The 18,590-nt window shown below is 36.0% G+C and overlaps 1 protein-coding gene across 1 annotated transcript in view; it reads right to left on the bottom strand.

Annotated features, from left to right (window-relative positions):
• The window catches only part of RIMS2 (regulating synaptic membrane exocytosis 2), a 726,314-nt gene that overhangs the window by 234,908 nt on the left and 472,816 nt on the right, over positions 1-18,590 (bottom strand). Inside the window, exons 18-19 of the mRNA XM_042783638.1 lie at positions 7,653-7,809; positions 3,817-3,933 (exon numbers count right to left, since the gene is read on the bottom strand). Coding sequence (XP_042639572.1) covers positions 3,817-3,933; positions 7,653-7,809 — 274 coding nt within the window. The remainder of the gene's footprint in view (positions 1-3,816; positions 3,934-7,652; positions 7,810-18,590) is intronic.

Below are 18,590 nucleotides of genomic sequence, written 5' to 3' on the forward strand. Positions count from 1 at the left end.
CTTCCGTAGTGATACTGCCTCGGAAACCCAAGGAGGGGTCGCTATGAGTCGGGGCCGACTCGACGGCACATAACAACAACAACAACATATATATATATAAATATGCTAAAAGTATACTCCATGAAATTAAATGTACCCAATATGTTTTGGCCTCTGGAATAAGACATAAAATTCATACTGTAGGATATTGCTGACATGTAATAGAAATATTATTATAATATTAATTTATGTAAGTAAATCTTTGTTAGAAGGATTTCTAATATTAAAGCTGCATAGTTTGGACAAAGAAAATTATGCTCCTAGTTGTAGCAGTTACTAGAATTTACCGGAGAAAAATTGATAGAGAAAGTAGAAGGAGTGGGGAAGAAAAGAAAGACAAGATGTCCATTAGAATTCATTATATTGGCTAATATCTTGATATCTGGATTTCCTGTAATCAAGCTATTTTCTTTACAAAGCAAAACTGGATTTTGACTAATGGATAATGAAGTGAGATGTGCAAAGAAACAAAGATCCAATAAAATTTTGATATATAATTACTTTTATATTACGTATAAGAAAAGTACACAAAAACTGTATTTCTTCCTTATGCCACTTACATTTAACCAGGTCCTATATATTAATGTCAAATAGCATAATTTCTCACAGCCAGAGTAAAAGCCACTGTGTTCACATACAACCTCAGAAATGCTCCCCAATGCTTCATTCTTGGGGCTGGGCTTTCTGATGCATAGCTGGGCTGTCTCTGCTGCTCTGCTCTTGCCCTTGTCTCCATAAATAGGCACACTCGCCAAGTTCCAACGCATGTGCTGTATTCTCCACAAAGTTAACTGAATTAACTGATTTCTGTTTTTTCTCTTTAATTGGTAAGAACATTAAAATGTGATTTATTTGCAAAGCAAAAGATTCTTTTTAAATGTTAAGAGGAAGGTATATTTTTTGAGTACCTACTATGCACCTGGAGGCGCTGTCATTTAATTCATAAAACCACCCCTAAATTTGGCACTAATATTCTAATTTTATAGATAAGGAAATCAAATGTCAAAGAGGTTAATTTCCCCAAAGACACAGAGCTAGCAACTGCAAAAATCCAGATTCAAACCCCAGGCCATTTGGCTCCCAAGCCTATGCCACTGAAAAAAGAGTACATTTAATAAAACAGTATTGTAGCCCACTGAATCACCTCTCACTGAAAAGAAAGGTCAATACACCTTTCAAAAGGCCTAAATTGTATTTATATCTGAAAGGAAATTCTCTTTTAGATTTTGTAATCAACGGTATTGAATGACTCTATAAAATGCTGTTCAGTAAAATTCTCTGTAAGAGTTTGAGTATTCTTACTTTTTCAATAGTACATAAATTTTGCAATGCCTTCAGATGCATTCTATTATTGAAACTTTTTAGAATATTGCTGTTGTTGTTATATGCCACCGAGTCGGACCCGACTCATAGTGAGCCCTCCTTGGGTTTCCAAGGCAGTAGCAGTATGGAAGCAGATTGCCCAATCTTTCTTACCAGGAGTGGCTGGTGGGTTTGAACAGCCAGGCTTCTGGTTAGCAGTCAAGTACCTTAGGCACTACGCTACCAGAACTCCCTTTTAGAATATTAGAGTAACACAACACTTAAGGACCCACTGTTTAATAATGTGACAGACCACCTAGATGGACTATACTGTACTTTAAAATTTTTGATTCTTTATGTTAATGAAAAATTATAACAGATTATTCCAAAAGAATATATAGGAATGGATTTATATTACTATTTAAATGTGATTTTATTTTACTTATTTCAAAAATAATTAAGGTAGGTCACAATTAAGAGTAATTATTTATGATCTGGAAATCTGTATCACTCTAAAAAAAAAAATGAAGCATGTGGCTCAATAGTCCCCAAAGCTTGTAAAGATAATTACTGGAACATTTTTGCTAAGTGAAAAGATTCACGGAATTATAAAGTAAACAAGAGAACTATAATGACATATCAACTAAGGACTGCATCAAGCATTAATCATCAAGGATTTAATAGCATATTTGGTTGCCATTAACCCTTGAGCCTTTTTCCTTAAAATAGTGATAAAAGATTATGTGTGTGCTAGTATGTTGTTGTTGTTGTTATGTGCCGTCGAGTCGGTCCCGACTCATAGCGACCCCTCCTTGGGTTTCCGAGGCAGTATCACTACGGAAGTAGGATTGCCCAACCTTCCTTCCGAGGAGTGGCTGGTGGGTTTGAACCGCCAGCCCTCTGGTTAGCAGGCAAGTGTCTTAGCCACTATGCTACCAGAGCTCCTGTGTGCTAGTATAGTGAGTATTATTGTTTTGCAGTGTAATTTTAAAGTGTAAAATTGCAAGAAGTAAGATTAATTTAATTCTATTATCTCAGGCTTCAGACAGTATATACTTCTTTTCAGAGAAAATATCAAAAGTTCATTTTTCATTAAATGAAAATCTTTACATAAACTTGAGGGACTTAAGTCATTTCACAATTTTCTCTCCTACCATTTTCATTATCAAACCTTCAGTGTAAAAGTTTACCACTTGCTATATAAATAATTTCCAGAAACAACCAAGCTCATTAAAATCACAGTAGACAATTAAACACCCATTTATCCACCTTAATCCACCTTTCAACTCCTAACCATGCCAACATAGTCATCCTTTCACTATTATTTTACTTGATAAGTTTCAGCTTCTGTAGGTAGCATGTCTATAATTAACCCTAAAGGCATAGATCACTATGCATAATGAAACAAACTGAAAAGAAATCAAATACTACATTTATTTTCACTTGATACTAATATTGATACTAATTTAGTGTCTTCTAATTTCTTCTTGGATATCAGGCATAAAAAAGCTAACACTTGTTGATACTGTAGAAGACTAATTTCTTAGATTTCTTTTGTAGAAACATACTAAAATAAAAGGAATTGAAAACAACTTGAGATTTAGAAAAAGCAATTCAATTTATAACTATTGAAAGCAACTTCCCGTATCAGTTGATTTAAAAACTTCCACCGGTTCTCCTAAAATTGGTTTAGGATGCATATGAAGAGATTTCTGAGTTCTCTCCTTATTTTATTACAATATTCTCTGAATAATAAATCTAGTTTCTTTCCTAATCTTTATCTCAAACTCATTTGACAGTCTGGGAAAATACAATAGTGTTTCTTTTACATATGACCAAGCATAAAATAGAAGGTTGATCAATTCACCTAACTTATAAATATTAGTAGAAGCAATGTGACATACAGTGTTACTTCTAAGTTTGTCATATGTAATTAAAAAAAAAATTCAGAGAATTCTTCTAAATACAGGATGAAAATTCACAAAAACCCATGAGGAAAAACCCCTTCATGAATCATGGCAAACTATTTCCTAAACAACCCACATTTTGTTCTCAAAATTGATAATAGTATATATAGTCACACTGATTCTGATAGACATAAAAGACTTAAATGTATTGCCTCACGAGAGTATATGTGTGTGTGATAAGGGGTTATGATAAAGTAAGAAAAATGAAACATCTTGTTTTCACTATAATAATTATTATAACTTTCTGTAAAATTCACTAACTTATATGGTTTTATTTAACAAAGGACCAAAATTGCAAGCAAGAAAAAAAAAATGTTTTGTTTTGCTTTTTTAATGATGTGATAGTTATTAAGAATGAATGTGATCAGTGTAAAGGAAAAATGCCGTTTCAGAAACTCAGATAAAGGAATGTCTGAGTTCAGGATGCAAACACTGCATGGTAACACTTTCTGAAGCAGTGATTATAATAGAATAACAGTATTTAGTAGCAGTATTTAATCATATTTACCTGTCTCTATCTGGAGAGTAATGGTCATCCATAACACGATGTCTATCCATTCGGCTAATTGTATTATAGTGTCCAGCAGAAGAGCGTGTCCCTCGAAGGCCCTGTTCTACATTCCGACTGAAATAGTAAGATTCATGAGGTACTCTATTGAACCATAATCAGATATTACACTAATAAATGAGGTGTATTAATAAATATACTAGAAAAAATATTCATTGTAATGCCAGTACAAGTTTTTTTGTCTTAACTAATGGCACCCCTAGGTAAATAGGTATAAATTTCAACTAGGAGCTCAGAGTAAAGTTGGGACTTAAGTTGGGAAAGATATAAGCTGCTATGTAACAGGACAAGACATACAAGGATCCTAAGTAATCTAATGCCAATGGGGACAGAGATGAGGAATATTAAAGCTATTAATGGATGACTTCCAGGTCACTAGCTTGGGCAGATGGTAGTGATAATTATGTTCAATGGTATAAGGAGACTGGATTTGTGTGAAGAAAGTCGGTTCAGTGTTGGACATGTTTGTTTACATGGCCTTTAGGAATAAAGGTTGAGATGCCTCATAGGTGGTTGGACATAAATGCAGAGCTCAGGAGAGTAACTCAAAATCTGTTACTTCTCACTACCTCCTCTGATAGCACCCTAATCCAAACTACCATCCTCCTATTACACTTTAGCAACAGCTACATAAGTAGTCTCTTGCTTCAGTCCCTACTCCAATCCACCATCACCAACAGCAGCCCTTCAAAATGTAAGGAAGACCATGCATGGCACAGCATGTTATAAGATGAGTGGTAGGAATCTTCTTTTTAAATATTATTTCATATGATGACCTAATTTTTGTATTCTTTACAAATCCTTTCCACATTAATTTGTGGTGCCACAGTTATCATCATACATAAAGTTCACATACAACTATAACTATATTGTGTTCTCTAGTCTTTTCAGTAGGTCTATTTTGTGGCTACTGTTCAAGTTCCATTCTGTTTTTAATTACTACAAGTTGGTGGTTAAATTTGTATCTTCTTTTTCAAAATGAGTTTAAGTATTCATGTACCTTTATTTTTCCATATAAGTTCAGGAAAGATATTTTCAAGTTTATAAAATTTTCAGATAGAATTTTGACTGATACAGAGTTAAACTTATACATTAATTTGGAAAGACTTGTCATCTTCATTATATGGAGTCATTCTACCCATAAAGAGGGCTTATCTCTCTCATTTATTCTTTACATAAAATTTTATATTTTTTCTATAAAGATCATGTGAATTCTTAATAAGATTTAATTGTTGTTACTTTATACTCTGTATTGCTTCTGAGATTAGCGTTTTGTGTCCTATTAGATTTTCTAATTATTAATTATTATTTAAAAAGCTGTCTTATGGCCAACAATTTGGCAGACCATCCCACGAATTCTAACAGTGTATTGATTGTGTTGAGTTTTCTTTGTAGATAATAATATCATTTCATCCAGATTCCTTTGGGCCAAGCAGAAATTGTTTATTTTAAAGTGATGGTACTGTTCTACCTTTTAGATTTAGCAGTCATCGTTTTCTAGAATAAAATATATTTCTTTGTTCTTTATGACATTTTTTATTGTATTATATTGTATTATAGTGTCCAAGTAGAAGAGTATGTCCCTTGAAGTAGAAGAGTATGTCCCTTGAAGTAGAAGAGTATGTCCCCTGTTCCACATTCTGACTGAAATAGCAAGATTCATGAAATATCTTAGTGAACCATAATCATATATTACACTAATACAATTTTTGACATTGAATTCAATTCTTATTTTCCAATTGAAATTATGATCCCATTTTTCTTCCGGCTTATAAATGTCTACTGTATTTTTAATGAGCCCTGGTTGTGGAGTGGTTAAAGCACTTGGCTACTAATTGAAAGGCCATGGGAAAAAGATGTGGCAGTCTGCTTCTGTGAAGACTATAGCCTTGGAAACCCTATGGGCAGTTCTAGCCTGTCTTTTAGGGTTGCCACAGGTCACAGTGAACTCTATGGCAACGTTTTTTGTTTGGTTTATTATATTTTTTTAATGAATCTGGGTTTATACTCTGTTCTTTGCTTTTAAGCATGTTGCTTTTAGACAACATACTAGTGGATCTTGTTTTGGGGATGATTGTTAATTCTTTTTAAAATCCAAACAGAAACCTCTATAATTGATCAATGATGACTTCTTTGAGCTACCATTCTGCCCTGGATTGCCTATTTTCATGATGGAATAAATCTTTTATGTTATATGGCTATTATATGCACTTGAATTTAATCTAAATCCTATGTCTATCTTCTACTGAAGTGTTCAAATTTTCTTTCCTTGGTTTAGAAGTCACGCATTTTTTTTAAATGAGCAAGGGTTTGATTGACTAAAATTACAAATTCAAAAACTTTTTCTTTCTTAAAATTAAAATTTCAGATTGTTTACCATATTGGAGCATTAACTGCTCAGAAGATTGAATAATTCTGGCCCCATTTACAAACTGTTAATTCAACATCTTCACACATTTTTAGCTATGTTTATAAACTTAATAGTAGATTTTCTTTTACTTTCTTCAATTGTCTAAATTAAGTAAACTCTCTTCAAGGAGCTCTGGTAGCATAGTGGCTAAGACACTTGCCTGCTAACCAGACGGCTGGCGGTTCAAACCCACCAGCCACTCCTCGGAAGGAAGGTTGGGCAATCCTACTTCCGTAGTGATACTGCCTCGGAAACCCAAGGAGGGGTCGCTATGAGTCGGGACTGACTCGACGGCACATAACAACAACAACAACAACAACTCTTCAAGTACTTAATAAATTTTATAAAACAAACAAATCAAATACATATTTGAAAAACAAAATTTATCTTACTAAACCATCCCAAACTCACTTCATCAAGTTGATTCCAACTCATAGTGACCTTCATTCGGTTTCCAAGGCGGTAAATCTTTATGGAAGCAGAATGCCTTATCTTTCTTCCATGGAATAGCTGGTGGTTGGAACCACCGACCTTTTTGTTAGCAGCCTTAACCACTAAACCACCAGAGCTCCTTGAAAGTTCTCTTAGTCATGTGTACAATTAGTAAGGTTAAAATTAGAACTTCCAAATTTAAAACAAAATAAATTATTCATTTAAAATAGGAATTAGAAGACTGTCACTTGAACAGCCCAAATTTTCTTAAATACTGCAAGTATATAAAATGTGAATTATGCATACATTTCTTGTTAGCACCAAATATTATTTCATGGTTTTTACTCCAGTAAGCCTCTCTGCAACCATGCTGACCAGAAATTTCTTCCAGGCACAGACCTGGAGCTGCAGACCTTCCAAGCATTTTTCGCACTGCCCATGAATGTTTTTATTCTTCTGATGGTTAGTCTAAATTTTAAAGACCAGTTGGGTGTGGTCTTTTTTGTGTGTGTGTGGTCTTTTTTTTGTGTGTTTGTGCTATTTCTTAAATGATCAACATTTATATTACTTCCGATTATAATTGTTGTTGTTGTTGTTATGTGCCGTCGAGTCAGACCTGACTCATAGCAACCCCTCCTTGGGTTTCCAAGGCAGTATCACTACGGAAGTAGTATATTCAATATTAATATTTGATTAAAAGTTTTTTCTTCTCAATTTTACACTATTAGAATAAAACAATATATAGAGCATTCAAAATTACAAAGTAATCCATTTTCATATTACTGTCATTATCTGGGTTATTCGATAGATTTTTGTTTTTCCTTAACAAACTTTTCCCCACAAGAACTTATTATCTTTAGAGATGATTAATGACAGCTTACAGTAAATAGGCCTGTAGTACCATTCTACAAATAAAAAGTATATGCTCTCTTACCTTTGTGGAGGAGGGACACTGGGTGACCATGATCTAGTCCTTCCTATTACATCTACTCGGTGGGGAGACCCTGATGGTGAACAATGGTTTGATGACATTACTTGTTCTGGCACTGATAATGTTGAGCTCTGAAGATCTCGACCATTGTGTCGGTAATCTAACCGAGGGAAAAATTAAAATTAAAGTTATCTACACTAAGCCTTTTGCATATTTTGTACTTTACTAAATAACAAAATGTTGGTAAAATTTGAAAGGCTTTGTATATATTAAATGCAAATCACAATAAATATCACATACTAGGACAAAATAATATGTTGTAAACACATACATTAAAAAAGAATGACAAATATTTGTATGGCTGTAATATCCAAGGTACTGTGCTGGGTAGAGTAAGACTTCTATACACTACAATATATTGAAAATATTTTATATACACTTACATGAAGAGTAAAACTGTGATATATACTTAAATAAAAATCCCACTGCTATTAAGTCAATTCTGACTCACAGTGACCTTACAGGACAGAGTAGAACTGCCCCAATGGGTTTCCAAGGCTCTTTACAGAAAGCACACTGCCTCATCTTTCTTCCACAGAATGACTGGTGGGTTTAAACCATTGACATTTTTTGGTCAGCAGTTCAATGTGCTAACCACTGTGCCACCAAAGCTCCTTATACATACTAATCTTCAACAAAAGCAAATTTATTCTAAAAATATATTTTTATCTGTTCAATGATCTAGAAATACTTTTCAAATTTTATATATTTAAAATTATAAAAAATTCAAAATATTTAGGAAAAATAGTTCCTAAAAGTTTATAGTTATTTCTATAAGATGCAAACAATATTCAAAAATATTCTGAATATTATTTGAAGTACAGTTGGCCCTCCATACTCATGGGTTCCACGTCTGGGAACTCAGCCAACCACTAATCAAAATATTCCACCCCAAAAAAGGCAATTAAGTGGTCAAAGCAATTGCATACAGTGCTATGAACACAACCATTACATTGTACGAGGTATTACAAGTAATCTAGAGATTATTTAAAATATATAGGAAGATGGATGTGCATAGCTTAAATGCAAATATGCCATTTTATATAAGGGACTTGAGCATCTGCAGATTTTGGTATGGGGAGGGGTCCTTAAGGATAACAAAGGACAAATGTACATGTGTAATATGATCTTCAAGTATTTGACAGAGTTGAGCTATAACATAAGTCTGATAAAAAAAGTATGACAAATCTTTCTTTTATATAATAGCCTATTGGGTTAACATACTTATAGGATTTGTATTAGAAGGGATACAAGGCAAATGAATCATAGAAAGCAATTGGAATTTGGACAAATGGGGGAAAAAATTATAAAGAATTCTAAGTTGGTAGAAAAAAAGCACTAGAAAAAATACGTGGAAAACATAAGTTTGACCCAAGGTGTATATCTCTATAATATCAAGAAGCATGTAATGGAAAGAGCTGGAAACTTTTTGAGCAGGAAGTGATATTACCACCATTACCACTATCTTCATCATATTCACCATTGCTACTATTGATTGACATTTTTTATGTGCTAGGGACATAGCTATGAGCTCTGGTGGCACAATGTTTAGTCATTCAACTGCTAACCAAAAGGCTAGTGGTTTGAACCCACCAGTCACTCCCTGGGAGATAGATGAGTCAGTCTGCTTCCATATGATTTACAGCCTTGGAAATCCTATGGGCCAGTTCTACTCTTTTCTATAGGGTTGTTATGAGTCTGAATTGACTCAATGGCATTGGGTTTGACTTTGAGTAGGACTCTGCTAGACACTTTACAAAGTGTTTTGCTACAACACTTTGAGAAGTAACTCAGAAAAAAGTACTACATCCTGTATGCTTTTTTTCCCCAACATGTTAATGGTTTATAGTTTTAGGGTATGGTTCCTAGATATAGAGCAAAAGACAGGAATTTGGGTGCACATGAATAATTGAAGGCATAGCTTTCAGGAGGAGTTAGAAGAACAGAACGTGGGAAGGGAAGGATCTAAGCAAGTGGGCTTTGGAGTACGAATTGTATCAGAGTTGCTATGGCTTTGAGGCAATGGGGCTGGACTTTCGTGCTCCTCGTCAGTTAGTCCCTGCCTGAAGACTGCCAGTGGGAAGTGGAGGAGATGCTTAATCTCCATAGTGAGGTAGTTTCCATTTGCCTAAGGGCAATTCTCTGGAGGAGAAAGTAGCATTTTACACTGGCAACCAACACAGTTGGGGATGTGTAAACCAGCTGATAAAAGGAATCTGGGTAGGGCATCAACAGTGTCCACTACAACTACCAAATAATAGCAATTGAATGCAAAGTGCACTAACACAGCTGGATGAAGCAAGCTACAGAAATACAGAACTGACTAGGATGTCTATTTATCCTGTATTCTTCTTGTCTCTGTGATCTTGAACTCTTGGAAGTACTTATTCCATAGGTTCTTCCAGATGCTTGTGGATGTTTCCCTCCATGCCCTGATTTTGCAGATTTACACTCCTTCCACCTATCTAGATAGAGACTTTCATTCCAGATATCTTTATATTACATTAAACCTGTGAAACCCAGAATCTATGTAACACAGAAACCTGTCAGAGAAGGAAAATACAAATATTTTCCACTAAAACAAATGATAGAAAAGTGTGGTGAGACTGTACTTTTTAAAGGTGGAAAACTTGGAAAAACAAGGCAGCCCCATCAAGTTCCAGCTCTCACAGGTTTCACAGTATTTTAAAGTCCTAACTTGGTCCAAGGAGCCCTGGTGGCACAGTGGTTTAATGCTCAGCTGCCAACTGAAAGTTCTGAAGTTCAAACTCACTAGCCACCAGTGTGGAGGAAGATGTGGCGGTGAGCTTCCAAGACTTTCAAGATTTGCAGCCTCAGAAACTCTATAGGGCAGGTCTTCTCTATTCTAAAGGGTTGCTATGAGTCAAAACAGCATTCGGTTTGGTTTTTGAGGTTTATAGAACTCCAACATTGTTCTCGTTGCTTAATAATTTCACATGGCTTTTTAATTGTGTTAGTATTTTTATTTAGTGCACTGATCATAAAGCTGCATGGGTTTCAAATGGTGTCCTCTAACCCTACCTCCCCAGAAGCCTTGTTGTTTTCAGTCCACAATTTTCCAGAACACAAGGAACACATATATTGTATAATAAAACAACTCTGCAAAGAAGGTATTATCCACATTTTACATTGGCGGAAACTGAGGAAAAGAAATTGAAATTAAAGGTGAAATACCAGTCCTAGCATTTAAAACAAGATCTAGCTGACTACAAAGATCTCAATGTGTTCTGGCACTAATGATGTTCTCACGATCTAATATGCTGTTGCTGTTATGTGCCGCCGAGTTGGACTCGACTCATAGTGACCCTTCCTTGGGTTTCCGAGGCAGTATTACTACGGAAGTAGATTGCCCAACCTTCCTTCCGAGGAGTGGCTGGTGGGTTTGAACCTCTAGCCTTCTGGTTAGCAGTCAAGCACCTTAGGCACTATGCTACCAGAGCTCCCTAATATAGGAATATTAGTATAGCACCACACACACACACACACATATAATATAGCTGACAGCATTATACAATTCAGCTGAAGAGACTGCAGCAAGCAAATTAATTGCTTTTATAATACTTAGAACAGCATTGTCCAATAGAATTTTCTGCAAATGCAAAATGTTCTAGATCGACATGGTATGTCCAATATAGTAGCCACTAGATAGATACATGTGGCTATTGAACACTAGATGTGACTAGTGTTAATGAGAAAGTGGGTTTTTGTAAAGAAATTTATGGTGGTAATATATAACAAAAATGTTACTATTTAAAACATTTTTAAGTGTACAATTCAGTGATGCTAATTACACCCACCATGTTGTGCAATCATCACCATTATCATTTCCAAAAGTTTTTCATTACCCCAAGCAGAAACTCAGTACCCATTAAGGAATACCTATCCATTCTTCCCTCTTCCCAACTCATAGTAAATACTAGTAAACTTTGATCTGTATGTATTTGACTATTCTAGACATTTCATATGTATGGGATTATAAATATTTGTGCTTTTGTATTTGACTTATTTCCCTTAGCATAATGTTTTCAAGGTTCATCTGTGAGATAGCATCAATTAGAACTTCATTTCTCTTTGTACTACATTTTGTTTATTCATTCATCTGCTGATGGACACTTGGGTGCTTTCAACCTTCTAGTTATTGTGAATAATGCTGCAAGGAAAACTGGTGTACAAATATCTATTTGAGTCTCTGCATTCAGGTGTTTTGGGTATGTAACTAGGAATGGAATTTCTGCATCATATGGTAATTTTATTTTAATTTCTTGAGGAACCACCAAACTGTTTTCCAAAATTCCAACACATCCTCATCAACACGTGTTATTTTCTATTTTTTTTTTGATAATACCAATCCTAAACGAAAGTAAACCCACCACCATCAAGTTGATTCCAACTCACAGCAACCCATTCCGACTGCCCCACAGAGTTTCCAAAGATGTAAATCTTTATGGAAGCAGACTACCACATCCTTCTCCCATGAAGCAGTTGATGGGTTCAAAACATCAATCTTTAGTGTCACCAGAGCTCCACAGGAATTCTAGTGGGTGTGAAATAGTATCTCAGTATGGTTTCGATTTGTATTCCCTAAATGACTAATGACATAGAGAATCTTTTCATGTGTTTATTGGTCATCTGTATATCTCTTTGGAGAAATTCAAAGTTATTTGCTTAATCAAGTTATTTGTCTATTTTTTAATTGAGTTGTTTGTCTTTTTATATTCTTAATATAAAATATATAAAGTTCTTTGTATATTCTGGATACTAAAACCTGGTCAGATATTTGGTTGACAAATATTTTACCCCATTCTCTAGGCTATCTCTTCACTTTCTTGATAAAGTCCTTTTCAGCACAAATGTATTTCATTTTGATGAAGACTAATTTATCTATATAGTTTTTTTGTTGCTCTTCCTTTTGGCATAATTTCTAAAAATCCATCACCTAAACAAGATTCTAAAGATTTACTCCTATGTTTTCTGTTAATAGTTTTATGATTTTGGTTCTTTTATTTAGGTCATTGATTCATGTTGAGTTAATTTGCATATATAGTGTTGGGTATAGGTTCAACTTCATTCTTTTGCCATTGTCCCATCACAATAGTCTCTTTATTGAAGAGATTATTCTTCCTCCCATTGAATGGAGTTGACATTCTGTTGAAAATCAATTGACCAAACATGTATGAGTTTGTTTCTGAATTCTTAATTCTATTCCATTGGTCTGAACATCTATTCCAATACCACACTGTTTCAATTACTGTAGCTTTACAGTGTGCTTTGAAATTGAGAAGTGAGTCTTCCAACTTTTTCTTTTTTAAGGCTCATTTGGCTATTTGGGACCCTTTAAAAATCCATAGAAATTTGAGGACTGGCTTTTCTCTATTTGCAAAGAAGGCTTTAGGAATTTTGATAGGAATTGCAATGAATCTGTAGATTGCTTTGGATAGTATTGACATCATAATATTAAGTCATCCAATCCATGAAAATCGATATCTTTCCATTTATTTTGGCCTTCTTGGTGATGTAGCAGCTAGGCATTTGACTGCTAACCAGAAGGCTGGCATCCCCGGAAGGAAGACTGGGCAATTTACTTCCATAGAGATATCACCTCAGAAACCCAAGGAGGGGTCACTATGACTTGAATTGACTCGATGGCAGTGAGTTTGGTTTTTTTTTTTTTTGGTTTTTGAATTTCTTTCAGCAAAGATTCCTAGTCTTCAGTGTACAAGTTTTTGATCTCTCTGTTAAATTTACTGCTATGTATTATATCCTTTTAGAGACTTTTGTAAATAGAATTATTTTGTTATTTTCCTTTTCAGCTTGTTCACTGCTAGTATATAGAAACTCAACTGATTATTTTGTGTTGATCTTTTACCCTGCAACTCTGCTGAATTCATTTATTGGCTCTACTATCTTTCTTCTACTAGTCAAGTGTCAGTGTGGTGTACTATGGTGGCTTGTGATGCTGGAAGCTATGCCACTGGTACTTCAAATACCAGCAGAGTTACCAATGGTGGTCAGAGTTCAGCGGAGTATCTAGACTAAGCAGATGAGAAAGAAGGACGTGATGGTCTACTTCTGAAAAAACTGGCCACTGGAAACCTTATGAATATCAGAGGACGTTTTCTGATATAGTGGTGGAACATGAGTCTCCTCAAAGTGGAGTCAACGTTAATGACGTGGATGGAGCAAAACTTTTGGAACCTTCATTTGCTGATGTGGCAAGACTCAAAATTAGAAGAAACAGCTACAAACATCCATTTATAATCAGAATGTGGAATGTACGGAGTATGAATCTAGGAAAATTTAATGTTGTAAAAAGTGAAATGGAACCCATAAAGATCAATATCTTAGGCATTAGTGAGCCAAAATGGACTCATATTATATCTCAACATTAAAAAAAAAAAAAAAAAAAAAACCCCAAAACCTAATCCACTGCTATCAGGTCGATTCCAACTCACAATAACCCTATAAGACAGAGTAGAACTTCCCTCATAGAGTTTCCAAAGCTGTAAATTTTATGGAAGTAGACTGCCTCATCTTACTCCTACAAAGCAGATTGTGGGTTCAAAATTCCAACATTTAAGTAAGCAGCCAAATGCCTTAGCCACTGTGCCTCCAGAACTCCTGAACTATAAGCAAAATCATACTAAATGCAGAAAATATTGAAGTTGCCAAGGATGTCACTTTAGTTGTATCCACAATCAATGTCCATGGGAGCAGAAGTCAAGAAATCAAACAACATATAACATTGGGCAAGTCTGCTGCAAAAGGCCTCTTTAAAGTGTTAGAAAGCAAAGATGTCACTTTGAAGAGTAAGTGTGCCTAACCTAACCCATGGTGTTTTCAGTCACCTTATATACATGTGAAATCTGGATAATGAATAAGGAAGACCAAAGAAGAACTGCTGCCTTTGAATTATGGTGTTGGCAAAGAATATTAAACATACCAGAACAAAAAATTTGTCTTGGAAGAATACTCCTTAGAAGTAAGGATGGTGATATTAGTCTCACATTCTTTGGACATGTTAACAGGCAGGACTATCACTGGAGAAGGATATCACACTTGGTAAAATAGAGGGTCAATGAAAAAGAGGAAGACCCTCAATGTGATGGATTCACACAGTAGCTGCAACAATGAGCTTAAACACAGCAATGGACTGTGAGGATGGCACATGACCTGTCAGTTTTTTGTTATGTGTACCCAGGGTTGGTATGAGTTGGAACTGACTTGAAGGCACACAAAAACAACAGCAGCAAGTAAATTTCTTGCGGATTCTTTGGAATTTTTCTAGGTATAACACCAACACCATGTCATCTGCAACTGTTATTGTTATGTGCCTTCGAGTCAGACCTGACTCATAGTGACCCCTCCTTGGGTTTCCAAGGCAGTATCACTATGGAAGTAGATTGCCCCATCTTCCTTCCGAGGAGTGGCTGGTGGGTTTGAACCGCCAGCCTTCTGGTTAGTAGTCAAGTGCCTTAGGCACTATGCTACCAGAGCTCCCCATCTGCGACTGTTGTTGTTGTTGTTGTTGTTATATGCCGTCGAGTCGGCCCCGACTCATAGTTTTATTTCTTCCTTTCACGTGTAGATGCATTTTATGTCTTTTTCTTGCCTAATTGTTCTGGTTGGAAATTCTAGCACAGTTGAATAGCAGTGGTGAAAGTGGGCATTCTTATCCTGATCTTAATGCTCCTGATCTTAGAAGGAAAGGTTTCAGCCTTTCAATAATGACTATGATATTAGCTGTCATATAAGAAATTGAATTTTTAATTGTATTTATTTTTAATTAATTTAAATAGCTATAGGTATTTAGGGGAGCTCTGGTAGCATAGTGGCTAAGACACTTGCCTGCTAACCAGACGGCTGGTGGTTCAAACCCACCAGCCACTCCTCGGAGCAACAACAACATAGGTATTTAGTGGTACAGCTTTGGAATATGCCACTAGTAGTGGGAATGCACTACAAAGACAGAATTTGTTGCATTTATCCACTCAAAACATACTTATGAGGATATATGCATGTCAGATGCTATTCTATGTACGGCAAGAGTAAAACATACAAAGATCCTTGCCCATATTGAGCTTAAGAACTTGCTGGGGAACAATGGAGATAGATGAAAAGACCAATGAATAATTGTATGATATGTTGGAAACTGATTAAGAGCTATGGGAGGAACAAAGCATGGTAAAAGGAGATCAAAACATCAGGATAGGGGGCCATTTTGCAATTTTATATGGGGTGGCCATAAACTCATTGAGAAGGTGATATTTTAGCTAAGACTTGAAGGAGATGCAGTGTTTTGCCTGGGGGGATATATGGGTAAGAGTGTTCCAAGCCAAGAGAAAAGTTCCCAAAGTAGCATTTCATTCGACATGTTCAGAGAACATAAGGAGGATAGGGTGCTTGGAGACGAGCAAGTAATTGAAGAGATAAGAAGAGAGACTTGCAGGGAAGAGGAAGATCAGGTAGGGCCTTGAAAATTATTGTAAAGACCTTGGCATTTAATCTGAGTGATTGTAACCTACTAGAGTATTTTGAGAAGAAACTAGACACGATCTTATTTTTGGATTACTTTGGCTACTATGCTGACAACGGATTGAAAGGAGGCAAGACAGTAAATCAGTGGCTTGAACCAGGATACTAGATACGGAGATGATGAGAAGTGATCAAATTCTGTATGTATTTTGAAGGCAGAGTTATCAGGAGGATTTCATGTAATATTTGATGTTGGTCATAAAAGAGAGGGGCAAGAATAAAATTCTGACCTGAGTAACTGAAAAATACACTTACCTTAAAATGATGAGTTTGGTGGGAAAGATCAGTAATTCAATTATAGACATAAATTGGAAATATTCTTTAGATAAACAAAAGTAGAGATGTCAAATGGGTTGTTGTTGTTAGGTGCTGTCCAGCTGGCTCTGACTCATGGGGACCCCATGTACAACAGAACAAAACACTTCCCAGTCCTGTGTTATCCTCACAATATTTGCTATACTTGAACCTATCATGGCAGCCACTGTGTCACTCCACTGACTGGGGGGTCTTTCCTGAACCTCTAATTTACCAAGCATGATATCCTTCTCCAAGGAATAACTTGTCCCTTCTAACAATATGTGCAAAGAACACGAGACCAAGTGGCCATTCTCACTTCTAATGAGGCTTCTGGCTGTACTTCTTCCAGAACAGACTTGTTATTTTCTGGCAGTCCATGGTATTTTCAGTATTCTTCAGCAACAACACAATTTAAAGGCATCAAATCTTCTTCAATCTCCCTTATTCATTGTCCAGCTTTTACATGCATATGAGACTACTGGAAAGACTGGCTTGGGTCAGGCTTGGGTCTTCAAAGTTATATCTTCACTCTTTAACACTTTAAAGTCAAGTCTTTTGCAGTAGGTTTGCCCAATGCCATATATCGTCTCATTGCTTGACTGCTGTTTCCATGGTCATTGATTGTGGATCCAAATAAAATGAAATCTCAGACAACTTCAATCTTTTCTCCATTTATCGTGATGCTGCTTATTGCTCCAGTTCTGAGAATTTTCATTTTCTTTACGTAATCCACACTGAAGGCTATAGTCTTTGATCTTCATCAGTAAATGCTTCAAGTCATCTTCACTTTCAACAAGTAAGGTTGTGTCATCTGCATATCACAGGTTGTTAATGAGTCTTCCTCCAATCTTGATGCTCGTTCTTCTTCATATAGTCCAGCTTCTCAGATTATTTGCTCAACATACAGATTGAATAAGTATGCTGAAAAGATATAGCCGTGACTCACACCTTTCCTGATTTTAAACCATTCAGCACACCCTTATTCTGTTTGAACTGTCTCTGGGCATTCAATGGGAAAGAGATAATCTCCTTAAAAAATGGTGCTGGCTAAACTGGATGTCCATTTGCAGGAAAACGAAACAGAACCCGTATCTCACACCATATGCAAAAACAACTTAAGTTTGATCAAAGACCCACATGTAAAACATAAAACTATAAAGACTGTCAAAGAAAAATTTAGGGACAAATATAAGGGCCCTAATACATGGCATAGATATACTCTGAAACAAAAATAAAAATGCACAAACATCAGAAGGCAAAATAGATGATTGGGGCCTCCTGAAAATTAGATACTTATGGTGCATCAAAAGAGTTCACCAAAAGAGTAAAAAGAGAACCCACAGACTGTAGAAAAAATTTTAGCAATGATATTTTGGACAAGGGGCTAATCTCTAAAATTTATAAACTATTTCAACATGTTAACAACAAAAAGACAAATAATACATTCAAAAACGGCAGAGGACATGGACAGATAAGACACCAAAAAAGACATTCAGGCAGCTAACAAACACATGAAGAAATGCTCCTGATCATTAACCATTGTGGTAGTTATATTTGTGTGTCAACTTGACTGGGCCTGGTTGAGTGGCTGGGCAGTTGGTGGTAGTTATTCCCCATGATGAGACTGGCAATCAACTCCATGGTGGGATCCATCACAAGCAGCTGGGTAGCTGCCTTTGGGATGTGGGCTGCTTCCTTCCTTCTTCCTTAAGGAGAAGCCTTGGAAATGGTCTCTAGCTTATGGCACGCTTGGACCCTGCATGTAGCTGTGTCGTTGCTCAGCAGCCTGCTATGCTCTGGGACTTAAAATGGACTTAAGTCAATGGCCTGCCATGTGTTTTGGTAACATCGGGACTGTGCCTTTTTACTTGTCAACCTTGGGGCTTCTCAGCCTCAGCAGCCAGCAGCTGTCTGAGTGAAGAAAAGCCTCTAGCTCTAGTGGGCTGGGAGCAGGAGGCAGAGCTGTAGCCCAAGGCTGAGGGGCTTTCACCCAGCCCTAGAGCCTGTCACTTTGACTTGGACTTAAAGCCT

This window comes from Orycteropus afer, unplaced genomic scaffold (assembly GCF_000298275.1).
Source record: "Orycteropus afer afer isolate SDZICR_OR568_19922 unplaced genomic scaffold, OryAfe1.0 scaffold00021, whole genome shotgun sequence".
Taxonomy (NCBI): domain Eukaryota; kingdom Metazoa; phylum Chordata; class Mammalia; order Tubulidentata; family Orycteropodidae; genus Orycteropus; species Orycteropus afer.